At 38.7% G+C, this 19,435-nt stretch overlaps 1 protein-coding gene across 2 annotated transcripts; it reads left to right on the top strand.

The window, feature by feature from the left end:
* The first annotated feature begins 2,742 nt into the window (after positions 1-2,742).
* Positions 2,743-13,994, top strand: LOC122561585 (Fanconi anemia group C protein-like). 2 transcript variants are annotated; one of them, XM_043713438.1, is made up of 4 exons: positions 2,743-3,630; positions 8,602-8,773; positions 11,949-12,156; positions 13,567-13,994. In XM_043713438.1, exons 1-4 carry the CDS (start codon positions 3,518-3,520, stop codon positions 13,662-13,664), a joined length of 591 nt encoding a protein of 196 aa, XP_043569373.1. In that variant the 5' UTR covers positions 2,743-3,517; the 3' UTR covers positions 13,665-13,994. The 2 variants fall into 2 exon arrangements, with proteins under 2 accessions (XP_043569373.1, XP_043569363.1); XM_043713428.1 differs by having other exon boundaries at positions 2,747-3,630; positions 11,949-12,152.
* The last annotated feature ends 5,441 nt before the right edge of the window (positions 13,995-19,435 follow it).

Below are 19,435 nucleotides of genomic sequence, written 5' to 3'. Positions count from 1 at the left end.
CTTGCAAGTTGTTTTATTCATAACTTTTTGATCACATCCCTGGATGATCCAAATCAAATGAATTCAATCCCAGGGTAACTGAAAATATATTTGAAAGAATAGTTATTGGAATTGGCCACCTAGTTCCTGCCAGTTCTTTTCCTCCTGTTAAGGAAATTACTACTGTGGGCATCGTGTTAACTTGTATAGTAACCTTTTATGTGACACTTTATAGAGCACTTTTTGGGAATCCATATAAACCACATCATCTAGTTCCCCTTGCTTGTTCTACCTTCAAAAACCTCTAATAAATTTGTAAACAAAAAAAATTCCCTCTCATTGAACCTTGTTCAGTCTGCCAATTGTCTTACGTTTTTCCAAGTGCTCTGCTATAATCTCCTTTGAGAGATTTTTTATTATTTTTACTTGTGGAACATGGGCATTGCTGGCATGCCAACGTTTACTGGTCAGCCCTAATTGCCCTTAAAGTGATGGTGAGTTGCCTTCTTGAACCACTGCAGACCACATGCTGTAGCTTGTCCTACAATGCTCTCAGGGACATAATTTCAGGATTTTGACCTAGTGATAATAAAGGAATGGTGATATATTTCCAAGTCAGTATGGTGAGTGGGTTGGAGGGGAACTTGCAGGTGATGTTCCCATGTATCTGCTCTCCTTGTCCTTTGTGATAGAACTGGGTGTGGGTTTGGAATGTTCTTTCTTATTGATCCTTGATGAATTTCTGCAGTGCATTTTGTACATAGTATACACTGCTGCTATTGAACGTCGGTGGTGGAGGGAGTGGATCCTTGTGGATATAATGCCAATCAAGCGGACTGCTTTTTTACTAGATGGTGCTAAGCTTCTTGAATGTTGCTGGAGCTGCATCCATCAGGCAAGTGTAGAGTATTACATCACACACCTTACTTGTGCCTATGCCAGATAAGCATTGGGTAGACAAGAGATAAAATACTCAACACAAAATTCCTAGCCTCTGACCTGTACCTGTATATACAGAATTTATATGGCTAGCCCAGTTCCAATTTCTGGTCAATGTTAGTCTCCATGATGGTAATGCATTGAACACCGGGGTTGATAGAACACAGAACAATATAGCACAGAAATGGGCCCTTTGGTCCATGATGTTGTGCTGAACATGACGCCAAATTAAACCCATCCCTTCTGCCTGCCCTTAGTACATATCCCTCCATTCCTTGCATATTCACTTGCTTATCTAAAAGTCAATTAAATGCATCTATCATATCTGTCTCCACCCTCACCCTTGGCAGCATGTTCCAGACTCCTATCACTCTCTGTCTAAAGAACTTGCTCCTTACATCTCCTTTGAACCTTTCCCCTCTCATCTTAAATGCAGTATTACACATTTCAACTCTGGGCAAAAGATTCTGAACATCAACCCTATCTATGCATCTCATAATTTTATAGACATCTATCAGCTCTCCCCTCAGTATCCAGCACTCCAGAGAAAACAACTCGAGTCTTTCTAGCCTCTCCTTATAGTTCATACCCTCCAATCAAGGCAGCATCCTGTTAAATGTCTTCTGCACCCTCTCCAAAGCCTCCACATCCTTCCTGTAATGTGGTAGATGATCAAGAGCAGACAGTTAGGGCACTAATTGGCTGGGTTGGATTTGTTTGCTTTTTGTGTACAGGAGATTCCGGGGCAATTTTGTACATTGTCAAGTACATTCCAATGTTGTAGCTGTACTAGAACAGCTTTGCCCGGGGTGTGGCTAGTTATGTAGCAGAAGTTTTCAGTGTTTTTGCTGGAATTTTGTCTAAGCCCATATTTACAGTAGTCAGTGCCTTCAGCCTTTTCTTTTGTATAATCATGGAGTGAATCAAATTGATTGAAGACTGATATCTGTGGTTCATAGAAACACCGAAGGAGACTGAGATGGCACATCTGGTAGAAGGTGCTTGCAAATACTTCAGCCTTCTCTTTTGCACTGATATATTTGTTACCTCCATCATTAGAGATCAGTCTGGAGCTGCCTAGTTCTGTTAATTGTTTAACTGTCCTCTATCATGTGGCAGACTACAGTGCTTAAATCTGATATGTTCTAAATGTAATTGGTTTGAAATTTCCAGTTCACTTTTGTTGTGAAAATAGAGCAATTTGTGTTATTGTGTACATTCCTTCCATTTGTATATCACTGCACTGCCACCTCCAGTGGGGCAGGACATACTCTCAGAATCATGCTTCACAGATAACATCAGGCTGTTGCTTGACTAGTCCAAGAGACAGCTCTCCCAATTTTGGCACGAGCTCACAGATGTTTGTAAGGTGGACGTTGCAGGGTTGATAGGACTGGGATTGGTGTTATCACCTCTGGTGCTCAGGTTGATGTTGAGTGGTCTGTCTGATTTTATATTTTTTTGCACTTGACAGCAGTTTTGATACACTTGATTGATAGGCCATTTAATAGGGTAGCTAACCACATTGCACAGATTAAATTTTGCATTTTAAGTATGCAATGCTTTATCACACAAATATGGAAGTGATGAACTACAAGCAACACCAAAGTTCTGTCACACATTGGGAGGTATCAACCACAGTTGACCTACATGGGAAGGTGGTAAGTAACCAACAAATCGTGAAGAGGGAGGAAAAATCATTTGGAGAATAACAAATCACTCTAATCATTAGGAGATTTCAGTTCACAAGGTTGCCCTTTGTATCAGCCTTCACCACTTCCTCTGGCAACTCATTTCATACACGTACCACCCTCTATGTGAAAATGTTGCCCCTTCAGTCCCTTTTACATTTTTCCCCTCTTACTTTGAAACTATGCCCTTTAGTTTTGTACTCCCCTATCCTGCGGAAAAGACATTGTCCATTAACCCTATCCATTCCCGTCATGATTTTATAAACCTCTATTAGGAAACCTCTCACCTTCTGACACTCCAGGGAAAATAGCTTGAACAATTTTGTTTCATTCTAAGTAAAGGCCTCTCCCTTCGCTTTGTTTCTAACCTTTCTAGCCTATTCCCTCTGATAGCTCTGTGCTTTCTAATTCTGGTTTCTTCTTGCCCCAATTTTCAGTACTCCAGCTTTTCCAGTGGTGCCTTCAGCTGCCAGGGCCCTAAGCTCCAGAATTCCCTCCTTTTAAACATCTTAGTCTCTTTACCTCTCCTTCCATAAGGTGTTTCCTAAAATGTACTTCAATAACCAGACTTTGGGCATCCATCTAAATATTGCCTTAGACTCTGTGTTGAGTATTTTTGATAATGTTCCTGTGAAGCACCTGGGATGCTTTACTACATTAAAGATGCTAGGTAATTGTAAGTTATGTCAACTCACACCATGATCGTGTTTCAGTATTTTGTCTTACTTAATGACATCTCTGAAATGATCATGCCTTGCAAACACTTCTGTCAAAAGGTGTTCTTTTCACTGATGCTTCCGAGACTATTAACTGTTATCTTTTCTGTTCAGTCATCCATCCTTTATTCTCTAAAGCATTCTGGGATTTTCTTCTACTCTATTTGAAAAGTTGCATTGACCTGTGGTTTTATGATGTTAGATTTAACCTTTTTTTTCTTCTTTTCAGATATGCCATCAGCTGCCTGGTCTCAGCACCTAATAAGTATTATTCAAATTTTGAAGATGAATAAAGAAGTCAGACGGTGAGTTTTTGGCTTTGCCATAAAATTATTTTCAGCAAATGAGATCTTTTAAGACCTTAAGACACAGGATCAGAAATTAGGCTATTTAACCCATCAAGTCTGCTCTGTCGTTCGATCACAACTAATAGGTTTTTCAACCCCAATTTTCTACTTTCTTCTCGTAACCCTTGACCCCCTTGGCAATCAAGAACTTATCTATCTCTGTTTTAAATATACTCAATGACCTGGCTGCCACAGAAGACCGTGGCAATGAATTCCACAGATTCGCCATTCTCTGGCTAAACATTTTTTGAAACAGTTTCTAGCTTTGAATTGGCTGAAAAGATCCTTATTTTCTGTGATCATTTATCTTGTGCCAATTGTTACCTTTGTTTGTAATAATACACTGGTGTTTATGCATTGTGTTTGCTTCATTAAAAAGACACTTCTTTCATCTTTCACTTAGCTGTGACATCTGAACTACTTCAGGCAGTGATTTAAGACCTTAATGTAAATATTTTTTTTTCTTTTTTTTGGTGTTTTCCTGGAAAATGTATTGTGAAATGTTGTTGTATTATAGCATCTGATATTTTTAACTGTATGATTCACCCTTCACTGGTGTTACGAGCAATGTGAGCAATTACTGCTGAAACCCTACTCCATTTCTGCTCTCAGTGTTTTTAAAAATGTGTGTTTCTTAACTTATGAGTGCAGACAATTCGAATAACCGGCACATTCACACCAAAAATCTAACCTATGCCACTCATTCACGCAGTCTCTCAAGCATATGTAATTGAGGAAAACAGAGTTAAAGTTTTATAAATTGTAAACAAAAGATTAATTTGTAATTTATGTGCTTGGCTTGTCATGGAAAACACATAGTGCAGGCAGGCCTGTTGAGGAAGCTATTTATACTCCTAAAGTGTAGTGGGTGAAATCCATAGTCAAACTTATAAAATGTTGGACTTTGCAGGTTAAGTTAGTTCCTTTTAGTTTTGTTGGCAGGAGGATAGTTTTCTGTACTGGTGGGTTTGAGCAGAAACGGGCTTGGAAACCTGATGATGTTGCATTGTCCAGGCATTAAAGCATATGTGTAACTGCCCTTTCTCCTATTTCAGTATTTATTGACAAACAACATTTCAAGATCTGGCCGGTGAAGCTTGAACTAGAGGGCACAACCTCAAAATAAAGGGGAGCTTATTTAGGACTGAATTGAGGAGGAACTTCTTCACCCAGAGGGTTGTGAATCTGTGGAATTCTCTGCCCATTTACCAGTTGAGGCTTTGAAAGTTTTTAAGGCAAAGATAGATTTTTGAACAGTAAGGGATTAAGGGTTATGGTGAGCAGGCAGATAAGTGGAGCTGAGTCCACGAAAAGATCAGCCACGATCTTATTGAATGGCAGAGCAGGCTCAATGGGCCAGATGGCCTACTCCTGCTCTTATGTTCTTATGTGAGATTAAAAGGTATCCCAACATGGATAGCTTGTCATGAGATTTTTCACTGTTGTTTTTCCCAAAAATTACTGGTCTAAGCTAATTAGCTGTTGTTGTCTGCAGAAAATCTGCCCTGAGATTTTGAGGCAATCATTATCTTGGTTTCAGAATGAAGCAGTCAAGTCAGGAAATACCTTTTTTGGACAGTTTCAGGAAAGGATAGTGACAACCTCTAGCCTGAAGTATGTCCTTTTGCATTACTGTGCCAGTTTTTGAAGCCACAGACTGAACCCAATGACCTTCTGTAGCCATCTTTTGCAGTGTTCTAATGTTGTTTTTTTTTATATATAAAGGGTCAATTATTGAAAATTCCACTGAGTGCAGTTTATGTTTTAGAAGTTGTGTACATGACTATCCCTTTTCTGGACCTAAGTCAAAATGTGGAAGCTTTAGAGAGGGTGCAGAGGAGATTTACCAGGATGCGACCTGGACTGGAGGGCATGCCTAATGAAGAAAGGTTGAGGAAGCTAGGGCTTTTCTCACTGGAGCAAAGAAAGATGAGAGGTTACTTAATAGAGGTGTATAAGATGATGAGAGGCATAGATAGAGCGGATAGCCAGTGACTTTTCTCTCCAGGGTGCAAGTGGCTATCACGAGGGGACATAATTTTAAGGTGATTGGAGGAATGTTTAGGGGAGATGTCAGAGGGTAGGTTCTTTACACTAAGTGGTGGGTACATGGAATGCACTGCCAGCCGTGGTAATAGAGTCAGATACATTAGGGGCATTTAAACGACTCTTGGATAGACACATGGATGATAGTAAAGTGAAGGGTTTGTAAGTTAGTCTGATCTTAAAGTAGATTAAAAGTTCGGCACACCATCAAGGCCAAAGGGCCTGTACTGTGCTGTACTGTTCCATGTTCTATAGACCTCAATACTGTATGTGTAAGGGTACATGTCATTTCTCACTAGGGTAGCACTCAAAATCAAGCCCTGCTACTCTCAAAGTTATCATAAAAGTTAAAGACGTTTTAGAATTTCCAGGCCTAGATAGCTGCTGCTTTATCTTGAGACGATGATACCAAATTGAAGCTCTCCAACGAGGGAAAACAGTCTTTCAGCATTTAACTTGTTAGGCCTTTCAGGAATTTTAAGTATCAATGAGACTGGGTTTCATTCTTATAAGGGTGTATTTATGGGCAATATTAATGCCAGGTAGACTGTTGAAATGTCTGACAATTAACCAGCCGCCTTTTCATTGAAACCAAATAATCTCATGCCAGAAGTGAGATTTCAGAAAATTATGATTTTATTTTCTATACTTCTCTTGAAAAGAATACTAGTTTTGTGACTTTGGCCTTCTTTCATCTGCCTGGTAGTCAAGCTTTCACAGTTAAAGAAAAGCAAAAATGTGTAATAGAGTCTTGTTTCTTCTGAACTAAATTAACTTGAAACGTATAGTACTTAGATAAACCGAAGTACAAAATTGTAATTTAGACTATAATCATTTATTATATGCTGGCATGATGTCACATGTAACACTACATATGCAGGTGGATCGTAATTGTCATATTTGCTTTAGGAACATATACTTTGTTCTTAAAACTCTAAAGAACTTTTATTCAATTTATCCTCAACCCTATCATCCTTAGAATCAATCAAATGAACCTTTTGTTGTATCTCCTTTTAAGGCAAGAATATCCTCCCTTAGCTAAGTGTGAAACAGTACAGGTTATTCCAGGTGCAGTGTCACCAAAGAACTCTTGAATGGTAATCCCCTTGCCATACAGGCCAATGTATCATCTTTCTTCATAAATACTTGCTGTACCTGTACGTTATGTTTCATGACCAAAGGCACCCAATTGCTTCTCAATGGTAACATTTAGGCATTTCTTATCATTTAAAACATTTTGTTTTCTATCATTTAAATTAAATTAAGAATTTCCCCTCAGATTCAAGATCTTTTTGTCCATTCATTTAAACTGTATATATCTCTTTGCAGGTTCTTCTTGAACATTAGACTCAGAGTCATAGCAATGTACAGCACGGACAACAGACCTTTCTGTCCAACTCGTCCATACAGACCATTTAGCTTAAATTAATCTTGTTCCATTTGACAGCATACAGCCCATATTCCTCTAAACCCTTCCTATTTATATATCTATCCAGATGCCTTTTAAATGTTGTAATTGTACCAAGCTCCATCACTTCCTCTGGCAATTCATTCCATCCATGCACCAGCCTCAGAGTGAAAAAGTTGTTCCTTAGATCCCTTCTAAATCTTTCCCCTCTCACCTTAAACCTCTGCCCTCTAGTTTTGGACTCCCCTACCCTGGGGAAAAAAACAGTATTCCAAAGTGGCCTGACCAATGTCCTGTATAGCCACAACATGACTTCCCACCTCCTTCCCTCAAATGCACTGACCAATAAAGGCAAGTATAGCAAATACCTTCTGCACTTTTAGGTAACTATAAACCTACACTCCAAGGTCTCTTTGTTCAGCCCAGGACCGTACCATGAAATGTATAAGTCCTGCCCTGATTTGCCTTTCCAAAATGTAGCATCTCCCATTTATTTAGATGAAGCTCCATCCACCACTCTTCGGCCCATCTGATCAAGGTTCCATTGTATTCTGAGGTGGCCTTCTTTGCTGTCCACTACACTACTAATTTTGGTGTCGTCTGCAAACTTAATAACTAAACTTCCTATATTCCCATCCAAATCATTTATGTAAATGACAAAAAGCAATGGTTCTAGCACCGATCTTTGTGGCATACTGCTGATTATAGGCTTCCAGAGTGAAAAGCAACTCTCCTCCACCACCACCCTCCGTCTCCTACATTCAAGTCAATTTTGTATCCAGATGGCTAGTTCGTCCTATTTCATGTGATCTAACCTTGTTAACTAGTCTACCATCCGGAATCTTGTCAAATGTATTACTGAAATCCATTATAGATGTCCACTGCTCTGCCTTCATCAATCCTCTTCGTCACACCTTCAAGAAACTGTTAATCAATTAAGTTAGTGAGACAGAGTATCCCACACTCAAAGCCATGTTGACCATCCCTAATCCCAAATATATGTAAATTCTGACTCTCCGAATCCCCTCCAACAACTTGCCCAGTACTGATGTCAGGCTCACTGGTCCAATGTTCCTTGGCATTTCCTTACCACCTTTCTTAAATAATAGCTCCACGTTAGCCAACCTCCAGTCTTCCAGCATCTCACCCATGGCTATTGATGATACAAATTCTGAAATAGCAGTTTTATATTTGCAAGATCAAAATCACTGCATCGCCCCTCTCTCTTTCTGAAGCCAACCCCTTTTTCAAAAGAAATCATAGGTGTGTAGACCATGAGTTCAAGGGAACTTGTCAGGTTTTAATCCCATTAACATTTCTAGTACATTTTTATTAACCTCACTCACTTGGTTTTGACCTTAAAAAGGAGTCTTTTTCCAGGAAGGTGAAATGGTGTAATATTTGATCTAATTGGTATAAATCGGATTTCAATTCTTTATTTTGTAAACTTTAAACTTTTCTGACTTGTTTTGCAGAACTTCTGCTAATGTATTTGAGAACTGGTTTTTACTGGTTCACTTTGGAGACTGGATCAGTGTTGCTCTACAGCAATTGATGATGACAGATGCTATCTCAGAGATGCTACTTTGGCTTTTGATGTTCTACTACAAGCCACATATGGAAACCAAACAAGAGAGTGATTTAATGGTGGGTTTCTATTGTGTAATAGATCTAACCGATGATTTCTACTATTTTCCATTTTGCTTTCTTCTTCCCATCTCTTTCCTACTTCTGGGATTTAGAAGAATGGTTGCAGTTGCAATCACTGACAGATTCCTAAATCCTGCGTCCAAACCTACTAATTATCAAGAGCAAATTTGTTCATGGCCTGAATCCTCCAGTAAGTGAAAGCCAACTGAAGGAAAGATTAGATTAGGTGCCCTAGATTCCCTGATTAGATCTTGTTTGACTACCTCAGTGAAAATGATCTTCCAAGTGTAAAGCATAAGTATCATGATGTGGTGTACTTCAATTTCAAAATGCTTTCTGATCAGTTTTTCTTTAAACAAAAGCACTGTTACTAAGATTAAAAGGTAGAGCCTGATGTGCATAAGAAATCGACTAAGGGAAAGCAACCTGCATTTCAATTACTTGTTAAGGGAGTAGATTGGGGTTGCTGCCCCGGGTGCTGGAATCTCCCATACACTCCTACCTAAGGGTTCTTGTGGTGCAGTACCGCTGAGAAAGGAGGCCGAGGTTCAATTCCAGTTTTCTCCAGAGGTGTGTTTTAATTTCTCTAAATACATTGATTAAAACATCTACTCTCAGGAACTCCTTCAGCAGTGTTCTTGGCTGAGATAACTGGCTACCAACAACCACAGCCAACCTTCTCTGTTCTGGGTATGCAATCTTCTCCCACCCCTAACCCCCAATTCCCAATGAATTCAGTTCTGCCAGAGCTCTTTGATGCTATACTCAAGTTAATTGCTAACTGAACGTCAAGGGCAGTTAGTCTCCCATCACCTCTGGAGTTACGCTCTTTTGTTCATTTGGACCAAGACTGCAATTAGATCGAGGGTTGAGTGGCTGTGATGTAACCTCAACTAAGCAATAATTAGTAGGTTGTTCCTTGAATAAGTACAACTCTATAACAATGTTAACATTTTCTATCACAATTATCGAGATTAGACTGATGGAATGATAATTGGCTGGATTAGGTCGTCCTGTGCACAAAAAGTAGGACTATACTTGGGGAAATATTGCACATTATTGGGAGGTTTTAGTCCTGTGACTGCACTGGAATGGTTTGGCTCGTGGTGCATTTATCATTGCGATAGGGTTAGGGTTCAGCTGTTTCTTGATATCAGTGGTACCTTATGCCACCACTGCCATAGGGGCTTGAAAAATGTTGGTGCAATCCATTTGAACTAAGGGTTTTAGAGTTTGATTAGTTTAATACTGTTCACTTTTTAAACTAGTTATTTCTGCTCTTGCACCTAAATGATAAATACTGAAAATAATTAAATATTTCTTCCATTTTACTATTACTATTATGATTTCTTCATTGGACAAAACAGTACAATATGTTTTTATTTCTTTCATGAGTTAATTTTATGGTTCCTCAGTACCTTCCACTCCTGATGTATTTATATTCTCCCTTATGCTATCTGCTGCTCTATCTCCTTTTCCAGTCCTTCAATTTCTTTCTTGAATCTTTATTCAGCCATGGTAACTCATTAGTGTTTAGCTGTTCTTGTTATTTTCGCAGAGTGGTTCTGCTGCACTCTGTTGAATACTATTTTAAATATTGTTCATTTCATTTCACCAAATTCTAACCCCAGCCACTCACAATCAGCTTTTCTGTGTTGCATTAACCTGACCTTTATTACATTAGTCACTATTTCCTGGATGTTTCTCTGCCGATTCATTCACCATTTCATCTCAATATGTTTCCTTGTGCTTTTTTTATATAACAGATTAGGAAATACCCTTGTACACATTGTGGGAATACCATCCCCTCATCCTCTTTACCACAAAATACACTGGGTATAAGAGATAGGTAACTAATTATTTTAATGAATTGGATAACTGTAAAGTAGTACAAGATGTGCAGGATAGGAATAATACAAATTTGATATCATATGTTTACAAATTCAGAATTTGAGGGGTCAGTGAAGGACTAATGAAATAACATTAAAGTATGAAGTTATGATTGCATAGATTACATTTTCAGTAAAGGAGTGGTGAAACAAGTACTGTTGCCAAAAGAACGAAACGATCTTGATAATTTCCATTTTTGTCACCTCCATTAAATTCAGGACCAATTTTTTTCTCAAACGCTTTTGTGTCTCATTGGCTGACATGAGGAGGGCATGGTACTTTTGCTTACAAACTGAGGAAAGTTTTGACCCAGCTATGACTTGATGTTAGATGGGTCATCCCATCGTATGGAGGTGACTGTGATATTGAGAAGTGGAAATGGGCATATATTTGGAACCAAATCCTTTGACCAGAAGATACACTGGGAAGTCCAGCAATTGGAATAGAGACTCTTACTGAAAAGGGCCTGAAATTGATGGGAGGATGGAAAGGGAAGCTGTTGATGGAGATTTGTTGGTTGTAGTTGGGATGGGAAAAGGTGGAATAACACAAGCTGAAAGGGCTGGACAGGAGACAGACAGGAGAGAACATTTTATTGTAGGAAATACATTTTATCCTGAAGCATTCATTAATATCAACATCTCTAATTAGGTGATATTAACAAAGTCAGACTAGCCACTTCTTGTTGGCTTTAGATTTTACTCGTTTTCATCTAAATACATCATTCATTGAAATACAAATTGTATAGCACTTCTGGGAAGTCAGTCTTCTTACAGATTACTTATTTTTAGAAGCAGTGGTAGCAGATTTAATACTGATAATTCACATATTTCTTGAGTTGAAGGGTTGAGATTTTATCAGCTCAGGTCAAATTGTATTGTGATAGAATTTGTTCAGATACTTGGCTGTAATGTCTAAGTGAACTGAAGCAGCTCTCTGCTTTTACAATATAAACGCTGACCACAACTGTTCAGAGGCTGTCTCCATCTCCTTCCATTACGAAAGAATAGACTCTTCCCAGATTAACTATACAGGGTGCAGCCAGAGCAGAATAGTTTGGTTTTCCATTTCACCTGTGTCATAGTCCACCTTTCCCTCCAGGCATTATAAGTTCACGTTGATACGTGTTTCTAAGCTGTGAAAGGTCCTTTAATAAATTAAAACAGCCCATAGTGCAATACAGCTATACAAGTACTTTTGACATAGTCACTGTTAGAGCACATGTAATTTTGTATCATCTTTTTCATTAACTATTATCAGTTTTCTTAAATACGTCTCACAGGAAAATGTGAAATCCGTGTACAATCAAATAAAGATTCTAATCAACAAGACAACTGTGAATTTCAAGGAAGTGCAGACTGCATTGATCACTGGGAATCTTTCCACAGAAAAATGTCACTTCAATGACCTAATCAGTCACCTCTTTCTGAGCTTTTTGTTATTTTCACCTGGTGGCCAGAGAATAGCAAAGGAATCTGTGCGACTTGTAAGTATGTGAAGTTGTTTTGTTTATTGTTTATGATTGCTAATATACTAATTAAGGATAAATTGTTCTTTTCAGTTTACTGGGTTTAATTATTTTTAAAATTTTGATCATGAGAAGTGGCAGTTACTGGCTAGGCCAATATTTATTGTCCATGTAGGCAGAAGTCACAGGTATATCTGATAAGCTAAGGATGGCAGATTTCCTTCCATAAGGGACATGGGGGATTGCAGATGGTTTCTTTATTGACAATTGATGATTGATAAATAATCACAGTTAGGATGGCTTTTTATTCCAGAGGCATTAGCACTGCTTTTTCATCTCCAAACCCATAAATCATTATTATCCTTTTCAGTATGTAAGTGTACACTTTTCCATTCTTGTGTAATAAAAGCTTTTTTTAAAATAAAAATAAGTTTAAAAAGTTCTAGCTTGTAGTTTTGCCAATCTCTAAGGAAACACTGTCTCTGAATGCTTCACATATACCAAATCAAGATTCTGTAATAACCACAAATTAGTGTTTCAGATGAAGAGTGTGCAGAAAACTCCTTGCTACTATGCAGTATGAATTTTATATTACTGCCATTTTGAACTTAAACTTTAATTTGCAGTTCTCTGATTGTGAATTATGCTCTTTCAAAGACTGTCAAAAATCAGATACGAATTAACATTGCAATGAACATGCAGCCATGAAACCCTCAAGCATAGTCTGGAATATAAAATTAGTAATAAACTGGCTTGAAATTTAATGGCATGATCACCAATCAGAGTAAGCAGTTTAATGTTTCCTAGTGCCTTCATTTTACCATAAATTTGGAGGCTGTTGACTTCTCTTGCTAACACAAATTTGTTGAAAATGTGCACATGCTGCAGGAACAAAGAGTTTAACCTGCAACAGCAGTCAACAATTTCTTAAAAAAGAGTGATGGCCTGGATTTTCTGAAGGCCGGATAATTATTTATGAAGCATAATAAGACTTGTGGAGGGACCCTGTGGGATCCCAGATTCCACTGGACATTTCTCTGATGTTTGGAAACTTCCAAAAGTAACCAAATAAATCAGAGAACTTGGAGGGTTTCAATGAAATTAAGGAAATAGTTACTCAAGAAAGGTTGTTCAGAAGTCAGAATGTGGAATTAACAGTCTAACTCTTCAACATATCCCATATTTACTTCCTCCCCTTTTCCCAGTTACAGCAATACAGTTGACTATTAACTGCCCTCTGGAAAGCATAACAAGCTGTTCAAGGGCCATTTGGGCAGGTCAACAAATATCTGCTTTAGTGATAATTCAGAACAAAACTTCAATTAACTATAAAAATTCTTTTTATTTTTTTTCTATTTTAATATTGTGTATTCAGGAACTTCCAACTTGTGTGTATTTCGCACTACCAATATTCAAATGTTTTGTGTCATAGTTCACATCAGTTGGAACTGCCACTGGTGGAATTTCAGAAATGCTGGCTGCTACTGCACACAGACTAAAGAACAAAAGATGTGGAGCATCACAAGATGACAAGGTGCAGAACACTATTGAACTCCTGCAGCAACAGTTACATGAAATTCAGTCTGAAAATATGTGCTATATTTATTGAATTTAGTTACTGTTTCCAGTTTGATATATGTATAAATATACAACTTTATTGTATCACTTTGAAAAACTTCTGGGCTAAATTGATCATAAACATTATGCTGGTTTCAGTGTCTTGTTCTAATCAAGAAACGTACTCCTAAATCTGGTAGAGTTTGATTTTGTGTAAAGCCAGGAACTGCACTATGTTCTTGCACAAAACAAAAATCTAAAATGTTTGTATGGAATACAATGTTTTCTATTTGTTACATTTCATCAGTGGAAGATTTTATTTCTTGACTGAAGCTTTTTTGGTGTTTTTCGTGCAATTGAATGCAAGATATATTAACAATTTTGTTTTTACAATGCAGTAACATACAAGAGAGCTCTTGAAACTCTGCTTCTTTAAAAGGAGACATCTGCTTTCACATTCCTAGTGTCTGACACAGCCTGGCTTGAGTAAACTGTAGATATTTTTACTGCCATTTTACAAAGCTTGACATTTACTTTGTACACTTAAAGGCAACATGGGGTCATATACTAATGCTTTTCACCCATTACTTATGCTTTACTCAGTTAAGCATTTACATACACTTTTAAATGGGTTTTAAATGGATTAGAGAGGAGTCTAATATCCTGAATGGCATCGCTATGGTTATATTTTGTTTATAACTCTAGAATTTAAAGAAAAATATAAAGAAAAGCTATAATTATCCATGTATATACTGAGTTACAAAAGTACTTTTGAGAAAATTGCAAAAGAAATTGAATGGTTGAGCAGTTTCACTTTAGCCTATGTTATTGAAAGCAACAAAAAAGGTCTACAGTAGGAAAGAATGCTCTCTAGATTTTGGTACAGCTTACTTTAAAGGAGTAAGACAGAAACTGATACCATCAAACTGTAAAACTACAAATGTGTAAAATGTCATTTAGCACAAAGGAGGAAGTAAGAGCTAACGACCACAAGAGAGATAATAAAGTTTCTCAGAAGTGTATACAGGATACAAAATAAAACAGAACAAAATAGACAAAAACACATCCCTCCCCATGCTTGCAGATCAGTTACAATTTGAAGTCTCCATCTGCTTCAAGAAAACCACCATCATCAAAGAAAACATGTGCAAAGTGCCTCAATGACTACTACCTGGTGGCTCAGGCCTCCATAATTATGAAATGCTTTGAGAGGTAAGTCATGGCTTACATCATCTCTAGCCTCCCAGCCTACCTTGATCCCTTGCAATGTGCCTACCGATGCAACAGGTCCACAACAGGCACCAATTCCCTAGCCCTACATTTGACCCTGGAATATCTAGAGAATTAGGATACCTATGTCAGGCATCTACTTATTGAAGGTGAACTATAGTAGTCAATACTATAATCCCAACTAAACTGATCTTCAAACTCCGATACCTAAATTTCAGCTCTGCATTCTGCAACTGGGTCGTCAGCTTCCTGACCCACAACCTGCATTGGTGAACATAGGCAACAGCATCTCCTCCACTATAATCCTCAACACCAGTGCCCCACCAGGATTCATGCTCAGTGTACTCTTTGTACACTCATGACTGAATAGCCAAATTTTTTCCAAATGCCATCTACAGCTTCACTGATGACACCACCATTGTAGGCCAGAGACATTGTAACAATGAGACAGAATACAGGAAGTAGATAGAATGCTGGTATTGTAGTGCAAAGATTATGATCCGTCCCTCATGGTCAGCAAAACTAAAGAACTGATCACTGGCTTCAGGAAGAAAGGAGAAGGACACACTCCTATCTACATCAATGCAGCTGAAGTGGAGAGGGTCAAAAGCATCAAGGTGACTATAACCAACAACCTGCCCTGATCCTCCCACATATACACGCTAGTCACCTCTTCTTCCTCAGGAGGCTTAGGAAATTCGGCCTGTCCATAAGGACCCTCACTAACTGTTACTGATGCACCCAAATAGTTTCTATGGTGCGTCATGGCTTGGTATGACAACTGCTCTGCCCAGGACCGTAAGAAACTATAGAAAGTTGTGAACACAATCCAGACCATCATGCAAGCCAACCTCCCATCCATAAAACTCCATCTACACTTCTCATTGCTGCGGAAAGGCAGCTAACATCATCAATGACCCCATACGGCCCAGTTAAACTCTGTTCTAACTTCTTCTGTATCTTCTGCCTGATGGAAACTCGAACACATGTAGCAACAGGTTCAAGAACAGCTTCTTCCCCACTGTTATCAGACTGCTGAATGGAGATCTCTAATTTCAAATCTAATGTTGATCTTGCTTTTAGTCGTGATGGGGGATGGAGGTGTACAGGGACTGGATGTCCATGGTGAAGATGAGGCGTTGGGGACCGGGGAAGCGGAAATCCTGGAGATCTCTAATTTCAAATCTAATGTTGATCTTGCTTTTGTGCACCTCCTGTGCAGCTGTAAGCTTGTATGCCTTGCTCTTTCTAAACACCCTATGATCTGTATGTCCTTGTATGTTATGACCTATCTGCACTGCATTCAAAACAAAATTTCTTACTGTATTTAGGTACATGTGACAACAATAAATCAAATCAATGATCCAGTAGACTGGAGGAGACATGAAGAACAGCAAAGGAAGAGCAAATAAATTTCTAGCCGCATTCTATTTTGCAGCATTTACAAGGATATCACAACATGTAATTTTTACGAGTACTGATAAGAAAAGGGTAGTCAAGAATAATAAACCTGCAAAAAGAGGTAATGCCACTAACAATAAAAATGAAATTACAAACTTGCTGAATAATAAAGCAGGCGTTCCAGAAACCTGAAAAAAAAAGCAAGACTTGACAGAATCCACAGGACCTGATGGCGTCTCTAGGGTTTGGGGCCCAATCATCACCATCTGCTTCATCAGTAACATTTCTTTCATCAAAAAGCCAGAAGTGGAGGCTATTACTAGGGTCATGCTTAAAAGATTCCCATCTATGTACACATTGAGCACAAGTGGAAGCACAGTGTGGTTTCCATGTTAGATGATCCAGAGTGAATATGATGTCTTCTAGACATGAGCTACAAGAGAAGTGAACAGTTTAGATTTCTTCTTTACTCTCATGAAGGCATTCCACACCATCAGCAAGGAGGGCTTTATAACATTATGGGGAAAATTGGCTTTCCCACCAACACTCCTTAGTCTCATATGTTACTTGTTCAATATCATGCATTTACAGTTTGATGACCCCACATCAATAGTTTCTGAGTGAAAAGTGGAGTAAAACAGCTGTGTCCTCGCCCCCACTCAGATTGGCATCTCCCTCTCTATGTTCTGACCTTTCCCTGGAAGTAGTCCATGTTCATACTAGGTCTCATGGCAAACTTGACAATATATCATGATTTGTTTTGAAGACAAAACACATTACATCATGTTAAAGAACTCCTTTAAGTTGATGAGGCTGTGGTAGTCACCCATATAGAAACTCAGTTACAAAAATTCAACCTGTTTCTCCCACATCAGTAACTTGACAACACCATTCAGAAAAACCATAGTCATGGGACAAATTATCTTTCGCCCCAGATCATACTAAACACTTCCATTTTGCTAATAGCATACAGCTTGATACTTGATGGAGATCAAGCATAGAGAAAGCACCAGTCACCTTTGGCTGATTCATGAAATGTGCCTGGAATAATGTCAAGCTTAGGACCAAGCTGATGTATGATTATTTACTGAGTATCTTGTTGCATGGCTATGAAAAGTGGACCACTTAAAGCTTTCAAGAAAAGGAGCTCAACAATTTCCACCTTCACTGTCCATGATGCATTATGAGTTTATACTTGCAGTCAACAATCACAAATTCAAGAGTCCCCTGAGAGAGAGAGCTGTTTGTTGGCACTCCATAGTCTTATGTGGCTTTGCCACAAGATGGAAAATGGCCAGGGAAGCACCACAAATATTTATGTGGAAGACAAAACTAAGCCATTTGCAAACATCTCTGTCAGAAATACCAATGGGATCTTGGTCTCCTCCTCAGCTCATCAGCTCAGAAACCAGCCTTTATCCAATGTGCCGATTCTACCACTGCCATGTTTTACAATGTCATGATCATGGCTTTCCAACTACCACAGTCCTTGATAGTTTGTTAGTGAGAATGAAACTGGTTCTTCTCAAATGATTGTTACATTTCCTCCTTTGCACTGGGATTATTACAATATTATGATAATTTTCATGGTCACCATTATTTATACTAGACTAGCTTATAAATTTGAATTTAAATTCCAGCTGTCACTGTGGTGGGATTTGAACCCATGCCCTGAGAATGATAGTCTGGGCTTCTGGATTGCTGACCCAATGATATTATCACGATGCCATCACTTCCCTATTTTACTGAAACATGAGGTTCTGAGAATAAGGTGTTTAAAAAGTCTGAAAATACTTTGAGACAAAGAATCATCTAATTATGGTACTTACTATGTTCTGTAGTGAAACACAGATTTTAGCCAACTCCACATGACTGGAATCATTAGACTCCAAATTAATAGAAGCATTAGTTTTCTCTTTGTTTACCTTCTATTCTCATCAAAAACTGTAGACCAATATATTTGTAAAAAAATCAAGTGACTTTAGCATTCAATGTTAATGCCTGTATTACCGGATGAAGTTAGTATGAACAGAACATGACCTTGCTCGATTACGTATAAGTGAAGGGAAGTAAAGGTCTATGAAAAATAGTTCGTGAAACACTCCCAACCTGTCCCTGGTTTAACCCACACCACTTTTTGAGGGCAATTAAACGATGGGCAACAGATTGGGGAATACCTACATCACCCAGACAAGCATCTTCTCAATTCATTCTAAAGCACAAGGACTCCATCTGCCAATAAAAACTAGCAATATAGCAACACAGTAAATTGTCAAAGTGCACATATTTTGGATTGACATAAATATTTGTAAAAAAACTTATGATTGTATTATGCACAAGTTTCAACCAACCTCTCCATATTCTCTAATAGAAAATGCACTGAAAACTCTCTCTCTTCACTACATTATCAGCTCCTGCCCTCCCTTCACACACACAAAAAAAATCTCCAAACCTGCCTTCTGAATCACCCTACACATTCACTCATGCCTTCCCATCAGCATCCAGCCCGCATTCAATAACAGCCTCACTCCCATCTCATGATGCCCTTCCTCCCCAATCACCGCTCCTACTTCTTTATCAACAACTTAATCTCTTCATCTTTCCTGGATATGGGAGAGTTGCTATAGAACATAGAAGAATACAGCGCAGTACAGGCCCTTTGGCCCTCGATGTTGCGCCGATCCAAGCCCACCTAACCTATACTAACCCACTATCCTCCATATACCTATCCAATGCCCGCCTAAATGCCCATAAAGAGGGAGAGTCCACCACTGCTACAGGCAGGGCATTCCATGAACTTACGACACGCTGAGTGAAGAACCTACCCCTAACATCAGTCCTATATCTACCCCCCCTTAATTTAAAGCTATGCCCCCTCGTAATAGCTGACTCCATACGTGGAAAAAGGTTCTCACGGTCAACCCTATCTAAACCCCTAATCATCTTGTACACCTCTATCAAGTCACCCCTAAACCTTCTTTTCTCCAATGAAAACAACCCCAAGTGCCTCAGCCTTTCCTAATACGATCTTTCTACCATACCAGGCAACATCCTGGTAAACCTCCTCTGCACCCGTTCCAGTGCCTCCACATCCTTCCTATAGTATGGCAACC

This window comes from Chiloscyllium plagiosum, chromosome 2, assembly GCF_004010195.1.
Source record: "Chiloscyllium plagiosum isolate BGI_BamShark_2017 chromosome 2, ASM401019v2, whole genome shotgun sequence".
Taxonomy (NCBI): domain Eukaryota; kingdom Metazoa; phylum Chordata; class Chondrichthyes; order Orectolobiformes; family Hemiscylliidae; genus Chiloscyllium; species Chiloscyllium plagiosum.
Note: the sequence above shows the minus strand (reverse complement) of the source record. Positions and strands in the feature narration are given on the sequence as shown.